Below are 18,071 nucleotides of genomic sequence, written 5' to 3'. Positions count from 1 at the left end.
GCACCCAAACTCGCCCTACTTAAATGTTCTACCATTCTCCTTTCGACAACAGTGAGAAGAATCTGAAGTTTAATATTCAGTAATTTTTCTCTAGAAAAATGTGATATTTCCCACATTCTTAAGTTCAATTCCTTTTAAGGTTGTTACTAGCTCTTAATCAAGTGAAACACTTTGAAAATTCATGGTCTTAATTTCATCCTCGCTAGCAGTATGCCATGTAGATGAAAAGGATTTTAAAAAATGGGAAATATGAGCACAAATGTCATAATTCTGTAGTCTTACCAAAAACATATCCCTCTAGCAAAAATCTGAAAAAATGAAATAGAAATATTTCAACAAAACCAATCAGCTGTGCCCCTTAACCATGAGCTGGATGAATGTGCTGTAGGTTATATTTCTCTCCATTAACCAACTGTTTATCCTTATCCTTACACAGCCTTACAGAGAAGTCATAAAAGTCATTTTAGAAAACACTGAACATATTTTGATGACTGCTAAAAAAATTAAAAACTTTTAGCCTGAATCCAAGAGCAGGAATGGAAGAACTTTGACAACATAATAATCAACCAAACCCAGCAATTTAAAATGGGAAGTGTTGGGTACCCTAATTACAGGCACCATTGCTACTTTTGTCTATAATGACAAGTGTAGACAAGTAAGAGAGAATATTTTGTTATGTTCTCTGAAATTATCTTGTCATGCTATTGACTGACCAGTATAAACCTGCCTACCTGCATAACCCGTGCCTTCTGCTGTTGGTTATTTGACAGCCTTCTAGATCTTGTTCGTTCCACTTCGTGCCTGTGAACCCATCCTCGAAGTTCATGATTCAGCCTAGAAAAACTCACAGCATTAACAGATGTTTCAAAGAACAGTGGCAGAATTTTTTAATTTTAGAAAACCGTTTAACTAGCCACTATAAAGACACTGCAGATTACTACTCTTTTACCTTATGAAAACTTATTTTTAATACCAGAGTAAGAAAATACAATAGCAAGGTTAAATTTATGAGGGAATTCATAAGGAAATATCTATAAAGTATTTGGATCATGGATGTTTCAACATAAAACAGATACAGTACTTTCTTTTGCCCAGTGAACAGTAATTCTGAAATTACTGGAAGGACTACTGAAATTTAAAATCAAAAGTTGATCAGTTCAAGACAAAACATTGGTTAAGAAGGCTAAAATACATCAAATTAATTTGAGAGAAAGAATGGACAAAGGAGAATGGAGATAAGGTTAGTGATGCACTCATATCTGGAAAAAGTGGGGCTAGGTGTTTTCTAACAGTGAATAAAGCACATCTGCAATTTCAGGTTAAGTTTGTTTGTATCAAAGCTGAAGAGTAGGAGACCATCTCTCATGTATTTCAGATGGAACAGGCTTTTAGCTGATCTTGATTTCCATATTATGAGCATTTCTACATATGAAGTGATTTCTCTTTCAAGCCATGAAAAACCTCCAGGCAATCAGAAAATTGTTATTCAGTCATTGCTACATGATCAGTATAGCAATAAAAAAAACCTGAGTGAAAATCATTACTAGAAACATAAAAAGATGACAAAGATCCAAGTCGATCTCCTGTCTCCATGGTAGTAGACATTGGACAGTGCAGACACTTACAGAGGCACTGGTCACATAGTGGATGAACACTATGAATGGACAATAACATCATTGACAGCTGTCTGTCCAGTAGCACTTACCTAACACACAATTTACATCTAAACTCCTAATAAAAGCTTAAATGCTCAGAAAAGGTTGTTTGCTCACCTCAGTGACTCTGTCCGATTAATCAGGGGCTGACAGGGGGGTGGTGGTGGTGAAATATATAACAGTGGTTCTTCCGAGACTATCATCAGTGCTTTGTTATCAGATACAGAATGGTCATACCTGGGAAAAAAAGACATCAAGAAATCTGTTAAAAGAGTTTTTCATGAATCTTTGACCAAATCCAGAGAATAAGCACTACCATCAGCAAACCCACCAAGGTTACAGCTGCTCCTATGGGACTTTCGAAACAGGTGAGTAACAATTTCTATCAAACATCCAAAAGTCTCAGTCAATTCCCCAAAGGGATCTGAGAGCACTCAACACAGGGAAGACAGATGAGCATTAGCAGATGTTGGATCTCTTCCCAAACAGGCCAAATACTGAAAGAAAATGAAGCCTGTAAAATATTCCTCATAATATGTAAACTATGAGATCTCTGCAGAGGCAACTTTCTCATTCATTCCAGAGCCGTGCAAGATTTGCTACAGAAATACTAAATTTGTTAGCCACTAAAACCATACAGATGTAAAGACCATGAGCTATATGACAATGCAGCAACCACAAACTATATTACAACTGAGTGGAGAGGATTTACATCTCCAACAGTCTCCAGAAGCTAGCTTGGCTTTGATAAAAAATGAAAAAGAGCATGTATTTCAACACAAAAATCCACAGCACTCTCAGTGACAAAGCAAAGACTAATATTCCTTTCTCCTGGTTATCTGTACCTCCTGAGGGGTTAACTACTTATCATCAAATACCTATTATAAGTTCCTCTCTTGATAAGGTATCAATATAACAGCCTTAGTCCTCTTGGTTTTGACAGACTTGTAACTCCTAAACCTCAACTTCTTTCTGAGAAATCAGGTATAAAAGCTTATGAAAGCCTTATTCACATTCCCCTCCCTTTCGCAGCTTTCTCTCCATCTTCATGTCTGCTTCTCCTGTTTACTGCATCTAGAACTGATAAAGGAGAATATGCAGCAAAGAGCTCACAGCTTGCCAAAAAACAGGGTGAAAGAGTGAAAGAACAGGAGGAGGTACAGGCACTAGCATATCCTCCTAAGAGAACCACTCTGCTAGTACGTTGCATAAGTCATGGTCTGAAACGTGCAACATAGGACACAAAGACCTCACCATGGCTACAGCCTTAAAATGCTCTTGATTTATTGCTTTCTCTCTGCATGGCAAAATACATTAGGGCTTTCTGCACATCTGTGCCTGGCTTTGTTCAACCAGCCAAAACACTCTACTGGAAAGGGACAATGTGATAGGATAAATCTTGTAAGGGGAAAGCATGAGCTGGATTAGCCAGACTTCAATCTGGAGACAATTATATGTTCACTTACGCACCGAATGCTAGAGATCTAGCATTGGAAGCCTGATATAATTAAATAATGGGTAAGCATAAGGATGGACTCAGAGATTTCTAAAAAAGTACAGTGCTAAGTTCAGAGTATGCTCTTAATCGTGAGCTTCCCCAGTCTTCTCTTGAGCAACTATAAAATAAATACTCCAGCTTGAAAAGTAAGACGAGATAGATAATATGACAAATACCATAACTATGCAAGCTAAATTAAAGATCGGGGAAAAAAGCAGACAGATGAAGAACTGAAGAAGGTCATGAAAATCTCTGTGACATACACTTGTTTATATGCTCTCTTCCACCACACTGTCCCTAACACCATACAGCGCAGTCCCTTGTACACTTCTGAAGCTCTATGTATTGGGTAGTCTTGGAGATAAAACATCATATTAATTTGAAAAGCAACCTGGTAAACTTTATTAAATAATAAAAAAACAAGAGATCAGCTTTCAAAACACTGTGTTTGTCAACTCAGTTGTTCTCTGAGCAACAGAGAAGCAAGCAATAACACTGGCCAAAGAGGTTAGCAAATGGAAGGGCAGTGAGGTCTAAAAGCACCATTGCCCTCTGCCACTTAAAATATGTTAAAGGTTTTCATCTCACCTATTACTCTTCTCAGGAATGATGTCTCCAGGTATTTTCTGAGCTGTGCTGGACTCCTGGCTAGCTGAGAACTCCAGAAGATTTCTGGTCCGGTGGCTGGAACTCGCAGTGGAATCAACTCCACTGGGATCCTTTTCGAATACACTGGAAAACATAATAACCGTAGCAAAACATATCACTATATAAAGGGTCTGCAAGACACTTTAAGGTGTTAAATACTCAGGTGGATAAGTTTCTGGCTGCTGCTATGTTACATGGATAAGGTTCATGTCATATCTAACGTAAAAACATGATTTCTCGTGTCATTATATTACTATCATTCAGAGCATTAGTAGACAGAAAAGCAAGTCTGTTCTCTTCTTCAGTTTTAATTGTTTGAAGGATTTTGATGCTCCCGTTTTCATGTTCCCCCATAAGCCTCACCTTATGAAACTGAGATCAACCTGTTTGTAACCTAGATCTGCAGGCATAAGAAAATTACCTATATTCAAATCAAAGTACCCCTGAACTTTAACTTTCATCAGACTCAAAACACAATTGACATAGTTTATATGAATACAATATGTAAGGAAAATATAGCTACCAAATTCTGTGCAGCTGCAAGCCTGGAATATTATGCCAGACATCTAACAAAACTGTACACAAACTTATATGTGTTCAACTCTACTTGGATTTAGAAACATTGGCAGGGCTGACAACCCCATCTACATAGCGGCAGCAAGTCACGGTCCCAGATACCCTGTCAACCTGGTCTGGGCTTGCACTGATTGAAGGATCTGCCCCTGGGGGCTGCTCAGCCAGCCAGCCATGCAGCATAGGAACGTCCGCGCTGCTTTCCATGCAAAGCAAGGTAGCGGCGTTTCACATGTGAGCTGGAAAAATGACCAGGCAACTGCTGTACGAGATCGACTGCATCCTACTTCAGATGGGTGATTTACAAGTAAGAAAACCTGAAAGCACAAAAGCAATACTTCAGGATAGCCTCTCCAGAGGCTAGCTTTACTCTTTTGTAAACATGGTTGCTTCCTGAAATATGTATGTTTACAAAATCAAGTCCTAACCTTCTTAGCTGACAACAGCAGAGCATCACCAGCAGCAACACAGCGAAAACACAAAAATACAAGACCCCAGCATGCCGATGAGACTTTTGCCAAGCATGTTGATCACTGACTACTGAGTACATTTTAATACGTGCCCCACCACTCCTGTGTAGCAGAGCATAAACTCTGCAGGGGAAGATCTCATTTTCCTATTTTTTACATGGCATCACTTTGCAACAGGCAACGAATACAAATGGTAATAACAGAGAAAGGCAAGAACTAGCAAGGAGGGCAGATTAAATACTCCACAACTAGCAGGAGGCACACAGACATAGTTGCCTAGCAATCCTCTCTCTTTGGCCAACACATTTGCACTCTTGTTAGCAGTAACCCCGGTCTCCCCGTGAGTAACTGTGTCACGTTCTGCAGAACTGCGGGAGCCAGGGCAATCCCAGATGCAGGCTGATGTTGCTTGGACTGCCTCCTCTCCTTCAGGTTTCCAGGCAGCAGCACAGAATCAGGGCAGCAGAAATGCTACACGCTCTGTTTTCACTAGTAACAGTCGGCAGAAAAGTACTTACAGTTTCCTTACTGTATATGTACACTAGCATCCCAATGTCTCATTGCTTCTACTGCATAGCATGGAAAGCTGGACGGTTTATTCACAGTCTTGGACATCAGGCAACACCAGGCTATCCAATTTTACAGAAATGATCTCCACTATCTACTGTATTTTCGGAGATCATGTTTCCTCTCTTCCAATGAAAGCATCAGCAGAGCTGGCAGCATCTCAAGCCCAGAACCAGAGCTCAAAACTAAGGCTGATGCTTAAAGGGATGCCACATGTTCCTGCTGGAAGTTACTCATCTGTGAAATGTCTCTACCTAATTTGGAGCCATGAAAGCTAAAAGTATATGGAAGTTTATTCATGAAACCAAGAAAATCCATCAGAAGATCTGAAAGTTGTAACTCTCCTGCAAACCGTTTCTCCTCAGCCTGAAGTGTATCAGCCATCCAGTGTGTTGATGGACCTACCGGGTCTGGCATTTTATCCTATCCTACTTCTCTCCTTTCCTGTTCAATATGACACATCGAACCAGAGAAACTTTCCATGTAATTATTTAGTTAAAGCTGACAAAAACCTAATCAGCAGAATTGTAACAAATGCGCATTTTTCCATGATGGTTCTTCCTTCCTATTTGCCTCTTTCTGCAAAGGCGATTCTTGTTATTTCAGGTTCCAGCTTGGCCAGGTGACTAGTCTGAGGTGAAGTGCCACATGCAACACATTGCTACTCCAGTTCACCCTGAACTCTGAACAAAAGTAGAGAAATCCAAACCAAGTCTATCAAGGATAAAGATAAGCACCGCTCTGCAATCACAGCTAATCTTCAGTTTTTGTAATTTAGTTGTTTTAGCTGTACAGCCACTCAAAATCACACACACCTCATTTTATTATATCAGCTTTAATAGAGAGGAAATGTTTATTTTCACTCTTCTCATGCTTAAAACACCTTAATCTTTTCATCAAAATTAAAATTTCACTTTTTGGCAGCAGCTAAGTATGGAATGTTTCAACCTGAAAGAAGATACCTTCAGCAGCAAAAGACAAAGGAGATGGCGAACAGAGTATGTTTTGCTATCCTTACAGGCATAAACCATGGCTCCCACTTCTGAGAACATGGGCACCAACTTGAGGACAAAATATGGTATTATTTATGGCATTTATTCCAATGCCCTTTCCTTTATCAGGGTTGTTATTTTTCCACAAAATGCTTCTTCTGAAGCAGGGCTAGCAGCAATTTCTGCCTTAAGCTACATGGGCTACATTTGCCTCCCCTTTCCCGTTCATTTTTTTAGGACCTTGAAGATGATCAAAAGCTTCCTTCTCAAAGTCTCAAATATGTCTTAAAAAAAAAAAAAATCCCCTTCCTTGCTCTTTGGTTTGTGGCAATGACCCAAAACCAACAGAACTTTCATTTTGGGTAAGGAAAAACCCTGCAACTTGAAATACTGCCCTGCTTCCACCTTCTAGTTACTTGGGGAGTTTTGTTAGTTTTTCCCCCATCTGAACAGAAGATGTTGTTCTGTTGTATCATTTCTTCCCCTTCCTTTCTCCCACAAGAGGTCACTTGTGGAGTTTGTCTGTAAATAGGGCTCCATCTTCAGGTAGTAGATAGGAGAGGACATGTAGGTCTATGTCCTCTGACTTCTCATTCTCAAAGACCTTTCCTTGCCAAGGGGGTACATGAGGGTATGACACAGGATATCAGAAATATTATTCCTTTGACATCTCAGATTGACACAGGGGGGAAAAGCGTGACTTAAGACCAAGGAATCCCTTTAGCAGCTGGGATGAAGGATGGACCTCTCCTGCAGAGCTGCACCTGGAAACACCTGCCCACCTGAGGCATACTGAGCTTTACAAGTGCTAGGCAGAACAGCAAAAATACAAGCTGGAACAGGAAGGGTCTACAGAGCAGATCCCAACACCATGACGCTGAAGATGAAGCCAATATTGAGCACTAGGTAGAAGAGGCTAGAAACAGTGAAAAAGAAAGGTAGATGATCCCATTCAGAGGGAAAAAAGCTTCTGAAAAACAGTATTTTCAGCTAAGATATTAATAGTTGCTTAAAAAAATGTTTTAATATGACAGATGGTAAAAGCATGGATAATTTTTTCATTCTGTTGGGCTACAAGATGAGAATTTGGAAAAGCAAGAGCATTTTGGCATATCTGCCCTGAGCAAATCCTACTATTTGCAGGAATTGAATTACTGCCCCACATTAAAAGTCAAGAAAGGCTGAAGCTGAGAAATGGCTTTACTGGACAAGATGACCAGTTAGAAGTTGGAAGCTGGAACCTTTTCTGTTTGGTCACACTTACACACCTGGGGTGCCTACCAAGGCTTTGCAGCCTGCCTTTGGACATCCCAGATACCATGAGCATTAAAAGGTTTTCACACAGCCACAAACACACTGTCCAAGCTGGCTGAGCTATTGGCTTGTTTAAGATGCAAAACCAGATCCAAGGGAAAAAAAGAACGAACCACTAAATACTTCATGCAGATGTTTGTTCAGGAGTGTAGATAAATTTGATTATAGGAGGGAAAGAAAAGCAACACTCCTGTCATGGTTTCTCCAGGCATTCAATGGCACCTGATATTTTAGCTGTATTTTTACTTCTTTGGTTTGAATGTCAGTTTGATAAATGTGAAAGCAAGTCTTGCCAGGACCCGAACTAAATTTCATTTGTACTTCTGGCTGAACAAACCCTGTGCGCTTCAAGTTTTGAATACTGACATTTAAGTTGTACAGTAATTCGTAGACGAAAGCCAATAGTGATATCATAACAAAGAGTTTTCTGGGGACAGAACCATCTCTGAGTATGAGCTGGGATGTTTCCAACGGGCTAAAGTTGACATTGCAAGGAGACACCAACTGAGGACCTTGTCCTCTTCCTAACTGATTCCAGACAAGGCTGCCACAGTGCCAAACGCTCTCTGGAAAGTATTTCTTGTTTCTTATTCCCAATGAGGGCACCATCTCCCGATAGCAAGGCACTACCCTTCTCTTGCCAGGCTGCTCCAGGGCTACCCTCTGCGAGTGCTGGGCTGGTGAGGGGAGCCCGGCCTCTTTCCTCTCTTGGGAAGGATGAGGAGAGCAATCCAAACTGCAGGGATGACCTCTGTGTTTTTCTTGTGTTTTCTTTAAAGACCAATTTATTTTTAATAAAGCTGTTAGAAAAGGAAGAAAGCAAGTATCGACACCCAGAGCATTTGTTTTTGCTTAGAAAACTACATACAGTTATTTGGAAGTGGGCTGGCCTTTACTGGCAAAGCTGAGGTAGGCTGATGCAAGCAGTCTCAACTGCAACGTTCATTCAGGGCAAAAACTTTCTGTATGTCACTCCCAGCCCGGCAGATGAATGCGTGGAGAAAAGGGTAAGTTATCAGCGAGTGCATCTGGCACCCTGCGCAGGCTCTGCAACTGCACCAGCAGCAGCAGGACAAGGCGACCGAGCGCAGCCAGGCCAAGGCACAACTCTGCCAGGATGAACATGTGGCTGTGATCAGTAAAGGATCCGTAAAGGAAGGATCACTTCCTGCTCCTGCAGTTGTAGTTTGTAAGATAATCAAGGGTATTCAATTTTATTCAAGCAGCAACCCATCAAGACAGGTTCTGAAAGGTCTGGAACCTGAACCCAAGTCCAAATTACTCAACCTGTCCTTTTCCTCTCGATTTCTCTCTCTCTCTTCAAGGAGAAACTACAACACAAGACCAAAGGTGTGCTACAGAAGCAGTTTTCTAGCTTTGGGCCATCTCCAACACAAATGTACACTCAACTCAGCATTGAAATGTATTGTTTCAGTGTCACAAACATAAAAGTAAGTTTCCTGTATTAGAAGTGCTAAGAGCTACCAACATCTTCCGGAGTTTCTGCTGTTTTTGCTCAGAGGGCTCCATATTTCCTTGGTAGCCAGAAGGAGCTGTCTCACGCGGCACTGCTGCGTGCCTCTTGCACTCATTTAGTAGTTTTCTCTTCACATTTCACCAGTTCCTCTCTACTAGTACGTAAGAAATTAATAGCCCTTTGACTGTCATAATTTGTATGTACGTTTGTTAGCATACTTCAGGTATACACCACGTTTAAGTCTATTAACCTCCTGAAGATATATGGAAGACTATTAAGGCTTGCAAAAAGCAGAGAAACAATCCTTTTCTATCCTTCACCAAGTGCAAAAAAGCCCAGGATTGGATGAACTGAGAGTAAGAAACCCTGTAGTACAACCCATGATTTGTGATTGTCTGTCCTCAGAATATCTTTTAGAGATGCTTCAGCAGTCGGCGCAAGTTTAGACAACACTATCCAACCTGCAGCTGAAGGAAATCACGGGCCACGGGTACAATGTTTAATGCTCACAGTTCAGCACCGCTCCCAGATCAGGCACCAGCTCAGCTGGAAGGTGGGCAACAGCCAAGCACGGAGCCTGGCTGGGGCGTTCCTCCTCCATTACACTACAAGCCAATGGTGGTTTCAACTAACCTGCCCAACTTCGCACTGGAATGGTGTGAGGAAGGAGCACACACACAATCAGGAAGAATTGTTACAGGGGAAAAAAAAAAACCAAAAATACTGTGTTTCAGTTGCTAGTCACTGCCTTTCATTTTAGGCAGGTGCCAGACACATGGCTTTAGTCTGCTTAGCACATATAACTCAAGCAGACATCTGGGGTGTTTTCAAACATGCCACAACGCTGCTCAATCTCACCTCCTAGGGCAGCACAGCGGTGAGATCCAGACCATACTGAGACCTTGTCCCAGGACTGGCTGCTGCGGGTGGGATCTGCACTGACAAACCTAAGCACACGACATACAGCGCAAACATCTCTGCCGCAACACAACGCTTGCTGCATGTGATGTTATGGTAACAAGATTAGCTCCTTTGCCCACACGGCTAATGCTCCCTTTAAGGGAACTGCAAAGTTATTTCTCTAACTTTCCGACATCCCACCACTGAAGTATCCCTAGGCTCCTGCTTGCCGTAAGACGGGTCTGTTTCTTTAATCAAGGAGTCCAGCATAAGGCTCAAACAACAGCAAACTTGCATGAAAACACTGCTGAATGCACCAAACCTCAGAATAACCCTGCTCTCCCACGCACCAAGTTGAGATTGCTCAGCTCAAGTAGGGGCTCTCAACCACACTGAGGCCAATACAGGTGTGCTCAATGGAAGGTGCTTTCAGCAGCCCAAACCACGCGTGCTCCAAAAGCTCAGCAGGCTACGTTAGTACTGACTGCAGACTAGGTGGGATGCTAATCTGGGTGCTGGTGAGAGACTTGTGTTTTGCTTACTTCATGCTTACCAGCAACATATCGTAGCAGCATGCAGCTGAACAACCCTTGGGTGATTTACACATTTTTAGTAAAAGATGATTAATCTTACCACTTCTGCTTTTTTTTCCTACCAATCTAAGAAATGGGACACACCCCTAAGTCTTTCAAGAGTCAAAAATCACTGCTGCTCCATTTGTTCCAGTCTATGACAACAGCAGAAAAATCACACTTCTCAGCTACCCACACTGGTGTCTTTATTTGCAGATTGCCCAGTGAACCTAAATTTTTAATAGATTATTCAGTTTCCAGGATAATCCTGGAAAGTAGAGGAAAACCCATCAAGACACTCCAGAGGGGAGCTGCAATGAAGTCTCTACAAAAGGCCAGCAATTCTAGCGCAGCTGCTGTAGGTCAACAGGACACAAGAGATTTTTAAGAGCTTTACTTAGCTCCATCAATCACCACCTCAGTCATCCTCAACCACAAATACAGCTTAAGAATTTTTGGTTACATCACCAAGTCTGTTTTCCAGTTTGAAACGGGTTCCAGCCATACACAGATGGCCAGCTTGTAAGAAAAATCAAAATTAATTAAAAAAAAAAAAAAATCACACCACCTTCTCAAACCCCCTGTTCCAATCTCTTCACAGATCTGCCTTTCCTCTCTCCAACTTCACATTTTTCTTTGTTTTCTGTCCACTAAATATCTGAAATGGTAGTTAGGATACATTCTGGCTGGCTGACATCTTTATAAATGCTCTAAGACTGTTGTTAGATGATGACCATCAAGTAAGCTTGAGCAGACTGATTAGGGGGAAAAAAAAAATTAGTTGAACATTTTTCATAGCCAAGAAAATAATGCTAGGGCCACTAGCAAGTACCTGGCTTACATTGCTGCTACTGCCCTAAGAAGCAGAGATGCAGAAAATTTACCTTTCGCATCTTCTGTGATCTTTCTCCCTTCCCCACGTTTTATACATTACTTGGGTTAGTTTCCTGCAAATATTTTACTATCACATGTAGGACTTGCATTAAAAAAAACAAACACACAAGACAATTTATATTCAAATGGAAACCGGGAAGAGAAACATAAGAAAAAGATTCCCAGAATAAATACATGAATTGTTTAGATAGAACATGTGCTTGGTTTCCATTTGTTTCAGCTGTTTGTGCTTGTTTAACACATTTTCAGATCTGGTTAGTACCCAGGCACAGTAACACAAATATGGAAATTAAACAAGAAAAAAAAAAAGGCATCTAGGAATTGTAAGTCTGAAAATTTTCAGATTTCATGTTGTAGGCGATTAAAAAAAAAAGCAAAGCTAATTAGATGTTTCTTAATGCCAGAAGTCAGCCATCTTTCAGGGGTGCCATGCCAGCTGGGAGTGCGGCCGTGCTAACCGACACTGGCTCTCACAGAAGGCAAGTGCGAAGGCAGGAGACGCTGCCTCCCATAGAAACGTGCCTCCAGACGTCGTGGTTCCAGCTCCCAACCCTGCTGCATGCCAAGGTTTGTGTGCTCACTGCCTTTTGTGCAAACATGGTGGGTTGCCAACTCCTGCCTTGCACCTCATGGTATGTAAGACTGGGGCAAGGGGGTGACCTCTTCAAGGAATTAAATCAAAATGTACCCTTTTCCCTTCATACACCTCACCAATCATTCTTAAATATTTCTTAAAAGGCAGTTTTCATAGATGTTAAATCCAAATCCATATAATTCACAAAGATTAGAGAATAGTTCATTGACACACAGATGGGAAATTCCCGGACGCCTTTCTTCTAATATAAAGCAAATAGATGAAATAGAAACTTACACTAATAGAATTCCTGCTAAATCACTTCTGCTTTTAATAATTGAAAGTTTCGGTTTTCTATACAAATATCAACAAACCCAAAAGAGTTTAGTAACACAGTACAATATAATGCAGAGTTACCATTAACTCTATACAAGCCACTTTCACGACCTGAAAGTATTCAATTCACATTTATATTTCATTTATATTTAATTCGACTTACATTTTTTAATCAGAGATAACATGGTGCTGTTTCCAAGACTGAAGGATGTTCTGAAAAGCTTATTGGCAATTAAATGGACTGGACTAGACTCTCCCCCCAATATTTTCAAACAGATTTCTTGGGTCAATACGCCAGAATTGACCCACTCCCATATTCCCATGTTTAATGTTACAGATTACCCATACACATAGTGTATTTGTCAGCATGAAAAAATGTGTCAGTAGAATAATTTTATCTGCTAAACTTGTTTTCCAAGGGCTGCCACATCCTGGACTGCTTCTCATGATCTTAAAACAGCAGAACAGCACAGCCTCAGAGTCCTCACTGAAACATCACAAACATCTCGCCACTTACATACACAGTCAACAAGACTTAAGACCAATAAACAAAATTATGTGTGAGCCAGTGCTAGTACAACACACATCCACTAATGCAGAAGAAAGCACAGAATTAACTACACAGCCAACCATCCAGATGTCTTTTTGTGGGATGCCGAGCACCCAAACACTGCACCGCACCTCTACTGACCTGCTGCAGGCCACAGAAGGTTTGCAGGACTGCCTGTCCTTCAGCTTCACACCCCGGCCCCAAACAACCCCACCACTTCCCTGCCTTCTCTGATTTGACGGAAATAGGCAGCCAAAGAGAAAAGCTATAAATCTGTTCTTTTGTTTTACCTCTAGCCTTCAAAGAGTCCTATCCCCGCCAATTAAGAAACTGAGAAGCATCTTACAATTAGGCCAGCTAAGGGAATTTCAAAGTCTGCTACAGAATTTAGAGGGTGAAATTCCCACATTTTTGCTTTTTTTGGATGTCACTCTCTCTTCGCAATGGTTCATTAGTTTTAAATAATAAAATATTCACTGCTAATATGTTTGAATCAAAACATCCTGTGCCTGAATGCTGTCATACCTCCATACAGGTGTGCGAATGAAATGATTTCCTACATAGAAGAAATGGCAACACTGTCACAAAGTTTCAAATCAGATTTATCTCCAGTTGACCACTGCATAGATTTCACAGATAGCTAACTCAGGGGGAAAAAAGTACTTTTGCTGAACTATAAGCTAACACGGATATTTTAGCAAAAAAAAAAATCCTTATTTCTGTAAGAAGTTGCAGGGACTGAAAAACATCATGTGTATCGGAAACTTCTGTGGTTAAGGACTAAGCAGAACAGCAATCATTACTATCATGTTCGTGGAGCTACCATTCACTGACACCTCTATAAAAGGAAGAAAATGTATATGGGAGGAATGAAATCTTAAGTAATGGTTTGTATATCCCACGTTCTGGGCCTTCCAAAGGGTATCACACAATCAACATTCACAACACCTTGATACAGGCTAGTATTTTAATTACAGTGCAAGCATTTATTCTACTAGGGAAAAAAAAAAAGCAGAAAGATAAGAGTAATTCCTTGCAAATTTGCAATTACATTTCTCCTCACTGCCTACATCCAGTACTGATGCAGACCACCTAGTTCAGGCACAACGATTACACTGGCATCTAAGAATTTGTGTTTTATCTACTTTATTAAACATCAAACAGGCCAAGAAATTAACCCTGTCACATTTCTGCAGTTACTGATTGTTGCAAAGATATGAACACAAACTGACCTTTCCGTCTACTTTGACAGCAGTTTCTCGCCATCAGGCTCAACACCTTACTCATTCCTGGGGGTAGATAAGCTGACACAGGAACTTTAGAGAACTTTAGAGTGGTAAAAGACTTCCTACTCATCTTCTGTATGTTTCCAAGCCTCTCAAAACTAACAAGAATTTCATGCATTCCAACTCCTCACTGTAATGTGGAGGCAACTAAAATTTCTTCCAGCTTCAAAAAGATTATGGGTCCTCTTGGTTCTCACCAAGTAAGAACAGTGTCTCTTCAGTGAGCGGTAATGTTTGCAAATGCAGATGGGATGTACAAATCAATCACTTAGTATTTGGAAGCTGATTTTTCTACCTGATAGTCAAAAATCCCAATACAAATCCTAAAAGCACTAAGAAATGGTCTATCTTAAAATCATCCACATCAAAGTAAAATTACCAGCTGTATTTCACTGCCTGAGATAAACAGTATTTGCAATAAATGCAAATACTTCAAAAGCAGTTTCAGCTTTAGCAAATTTTCTAATATTATTAAGAATACAAACACCAACATTGCAAAAGTTTATCATAGTCAGAAACAAAGTCTTCCTCCAGATTTATCCCATCCCATTCCTTTAGTTTGACTGGGGTTTTGAGGACAAACGGAGACTCTGCTGACTGGGAATCTACTGAAATATCCTCCCCTTTTGAAAAGTGAACAGGTTCATATAAAAGGTCCTTATGTTCCAAAGCCAGGTTAAATAGACAAAATGGGCAAGAAGTATCCCTTTTTAGTCTCCTCTCTTCCACAGATTTCTTTATAAAGTGTCTGGGAAGTAATGCAGCATTTCTTTCCTGCTCTCTAGTTCTTAGGTGCCACCGATACAGTTCGAACAAGAGAGGTTTTGGATTACCGCTTCAACTAATTAAGGAGAGGGAACAACCTCTTCACCAGATCTAGAAGACAAGTAATACAGGGCTTACACTGTAATGAGGAAGATTGCGGCTAGTCACATCTAACGGTCAGGATTGCAAAGCACTGGAACAAACAGTGGGATTTCCTGCACTGGGTACTAGAAGCAGCTTAAACTCATAGCTATTGAGATTAGCACAAGTATAAACAAACAGATGAGTTCTCAAAGTCTGTGATTTTTTTTACTACAAGGATTCTAGACACAGCTTTCTAATCTCTTCAGGTATAAATGGAGTAGACAAACCACTGTACGCTGCATTGATTAACAAAATGCCAAGCGAAGAGAAATTAGAAGGACAAGATCCATCTCTTGTTGCCAGAAGGATTCCAAAAGAGGAACCATTATACAGATAAGTCTTCCCCTATGCAGAAGGAAAGTAAAGGAAGTCAGGTTTCAAGCTCAAGTCTTTAAAACACAACACAGCCTGTATTAAGAATTCAAACAAAAATCGCAGGACAGCAAACTCGCTATGCAAAGAGGAATTCCTAGGCACCTTACCTCAGTGGACCATAATTCAACATTATGAAAGCCAGTATCACCATCACACACAGGGTCCTCCTCTTTGGAGATGATACTTTGAGTTTCTGGTTCTAGACAGGAAAAAACAGAGAAGACATGCAATAAAAAAGGCGCACAGACATGCAAAGGTATGTCAGGACCTAAATAAGCCAAATTATGCTTGCTTTTTAGATTTATATTTACCTAATTATGTATGAATATACCCCAGGACTACTTAACAATAGAACTCTTTTGTTTGTACATTATATTCACCTTCTATCCAGTCTATCTTTCCAGTGAAATCTTCAGAAGCACCATAAACAAGGAATTAAAGTCAACTAGACAATGCAACAGCTGTCCTGACCTAGAGCTGGAAAAGTGGGAGACTGGGCTAGAACTCCCAAAGGTCTTCCAGTAAACATTTCCATGATTCTGTTCAAGCGTCTTCCACCTGAGCAACTGTCTTTATATAAAGTCAGATCTTCAGCACAATCTCTTACCTCTAATACCACTTCATCCAGCTGCCTCTTCAGTGTGCTGTTTTCTTTCTTGAGTTTCTCATTCTCCAGTAAGGCAGCCTCCAGCCTCGCCTCCAGACCTAACATGTATTCTTTCTTTTTCTTGCGTGACTGAAAGGCTGACTCCCGGTTTTTGATCATGCGCTGCTGCCTTCTCAAGACATTGACCTGGGCAGACAATACGGAGGCCTGTTAATGATCCACAAGTTAAAAGTGCCTTTATTTCATGCATCATTTCTGCTCCTCTACTTTGTCAAAAGTCTGCATGGATAGCTTCTCGCACCCTGCTTCAAATGAGCTGAAATGTTCAGCCCAATGGCAACTATGAATCACGGTACACCTCCAGGAGTTATACCTCATGGATAACGAAAAAACAGGTCCTGCGCTGTCTCTGTTTTCTCCTGCACCCTCAACCTTCTACCTTGTGTAGGGGACACAAAACGTATACTCAAGCAGCAGTTTGATTTGATCAATCAAATCACAAAGACAGAAAATACAGATCTACAGGTCTGCAAGGTAGCAAGAATGTCTTTCGTCTTCACTTTACCGTACACCATTTTATAGGCTACAATCAGTCATCTGTTTTCTTAACCGGAAAGTCCTATGGTTTCTTAGTCTGTCCTGTATGGAAGCCATTTCCACACTGATTACACCTGTTTCTGTACCTTTTCCAGCTCTGCTATGTAGTTTTTGAGATTTTGAATACTGTTGCTGACGTCAGACTGCACATTCTATGTGTATCAAGCACTTACATGGCAGTTTAAATGCAGTCTCTGGGTGCATCTATACTAGCATTTTAATTGAGATCAGCAGTGTGGCTTTGATGCACATTTCCTGATTGTCCCACTTAATATGCTTTGGTTCACATCACAGAACAGTCTCCGACAGAACGCACAAACTGGATTCCTTCTGGTTGACGCTAAATCAGCAAATATACTCCAGGAGGACACATAATTGACTCCAACCACTAGCAGGCATTCAGTCTGCAAGACCAGACTGGGACAGTTCAAAGTAACCCCTCCCCATCCTCCAACAGTCTTGATGACTCTGACTTTTTTCCCAAGCAGGAGCAGTCTATCATCTTTTACCACTTACTCGTTATGTGGTTTGCACTGAGTGGGACGACCTAGACCGAGAGCATCTTGCTGCTGACAAGGATAACGATGATCGATACTGCAGAGCTATACAAAACTACTTGAAATCCCAAATTTAAACACTACTCTGTTGATTTCCTTTCCCTCACAAATTAGCAACAGCAACTCTGTTTTTATTAAAAACAGAAGACTTCCATCACATTATTAAGCTACAGCAGGATGTGCCTTAATGATGTTTATGTTGAAAGAGAACCGAATGCTGTATCTTACACGGATCTGAATATCCTCTGGTAGCTACCAATACATGCACTGGAGTAACCTGTATCTATTTGAGCACAAAAGCTAAAGAAAAAAGATGAGAACTATTCCAGAAGTATCAGTCTAGGAAAAAATAAACAAGTCGCAGAATGGTAACATTAATGAACTCAGGTAGCGTGCTCTGGTTAAGGTCTGGCTGCTTAAAGAACCTTAACCATAGCTTTCCGACTCTCTCCCTATATATACCTGCAAACAGACAATATGCTGCTCTAGGGCTTTGGTGTCTGCAAGAAAAATTAGCTACAGGCTGTCTGAAGAAGTCATTCTTCTTCATGATACTGCAGTCTGGTGACAAAGACTAAGAAAACACGTTACAGTGCATTAACATTTTGGGCTGTCTCCATGTTGATCTAATTGCTTTCTGTAAAGATCATTTATTATATGTCTAGTCTGCTGCCACCAACAAAAGTCTGTGAAAGTGAAGCTGTTTGTTCTTACTCCAGT

General features: G+C 40.8%; 1 protein-coding gene across 9 annotated transcripts in view; it reads right to left on the bottom strand.

The window, feature by feature from the left end:
- Positions 1–18,071, bottom strand: part of ATF6 (activating transcription factor 6) — an 81,806-nt gene that overhangs the window by 53,294 nt on the left and 10,441 nt on the right. For all 9 annotated transcript variants that reach the window (XM_075156591.1, XM_075156593.1, XM_075156594.1 and 6 more), the window contains exons 8-12: positions 16,198–16,383; positions 15,698–15,789; positions 3,742–3,885; positions 1,773–1,892; positions 732–834 (exon numbers count right to left, since the gene is read on the bottom strand). In XM_075156591.1, coding sequence (XP_075012692.1) covers positions 732–834; positions 1,773–1,892; positions 3,742–3,885; positions 15,698–15,789; positions 16,198–16,383 — 645 coding nt within the window. The remainder of the gene's footprint in view (positions 1–731; positions 835–1,772; positions 1,893–3,741; positions 3,886–15,697; positions 15,790–16,197; positions 16,384–18,071) is intronic.

The sequence above is a fragment of the Calonectris borealis genome, chromosome 8, assembly GCF_964195595.1.
Source record: "Calonectris borealis chromosome 8, bCalBor7.hap1.2, whole genome shotgun sequence".
Taxonomy (NCBI): Eukaryota; Metazoa; Chordata; class Aves; order Procellariiformes; family Procellariidae; genus Calonectris; species Calonectris borealis.
This window is presented reverse-complemented; position numbering and strand designations above follow the sequence as displayed.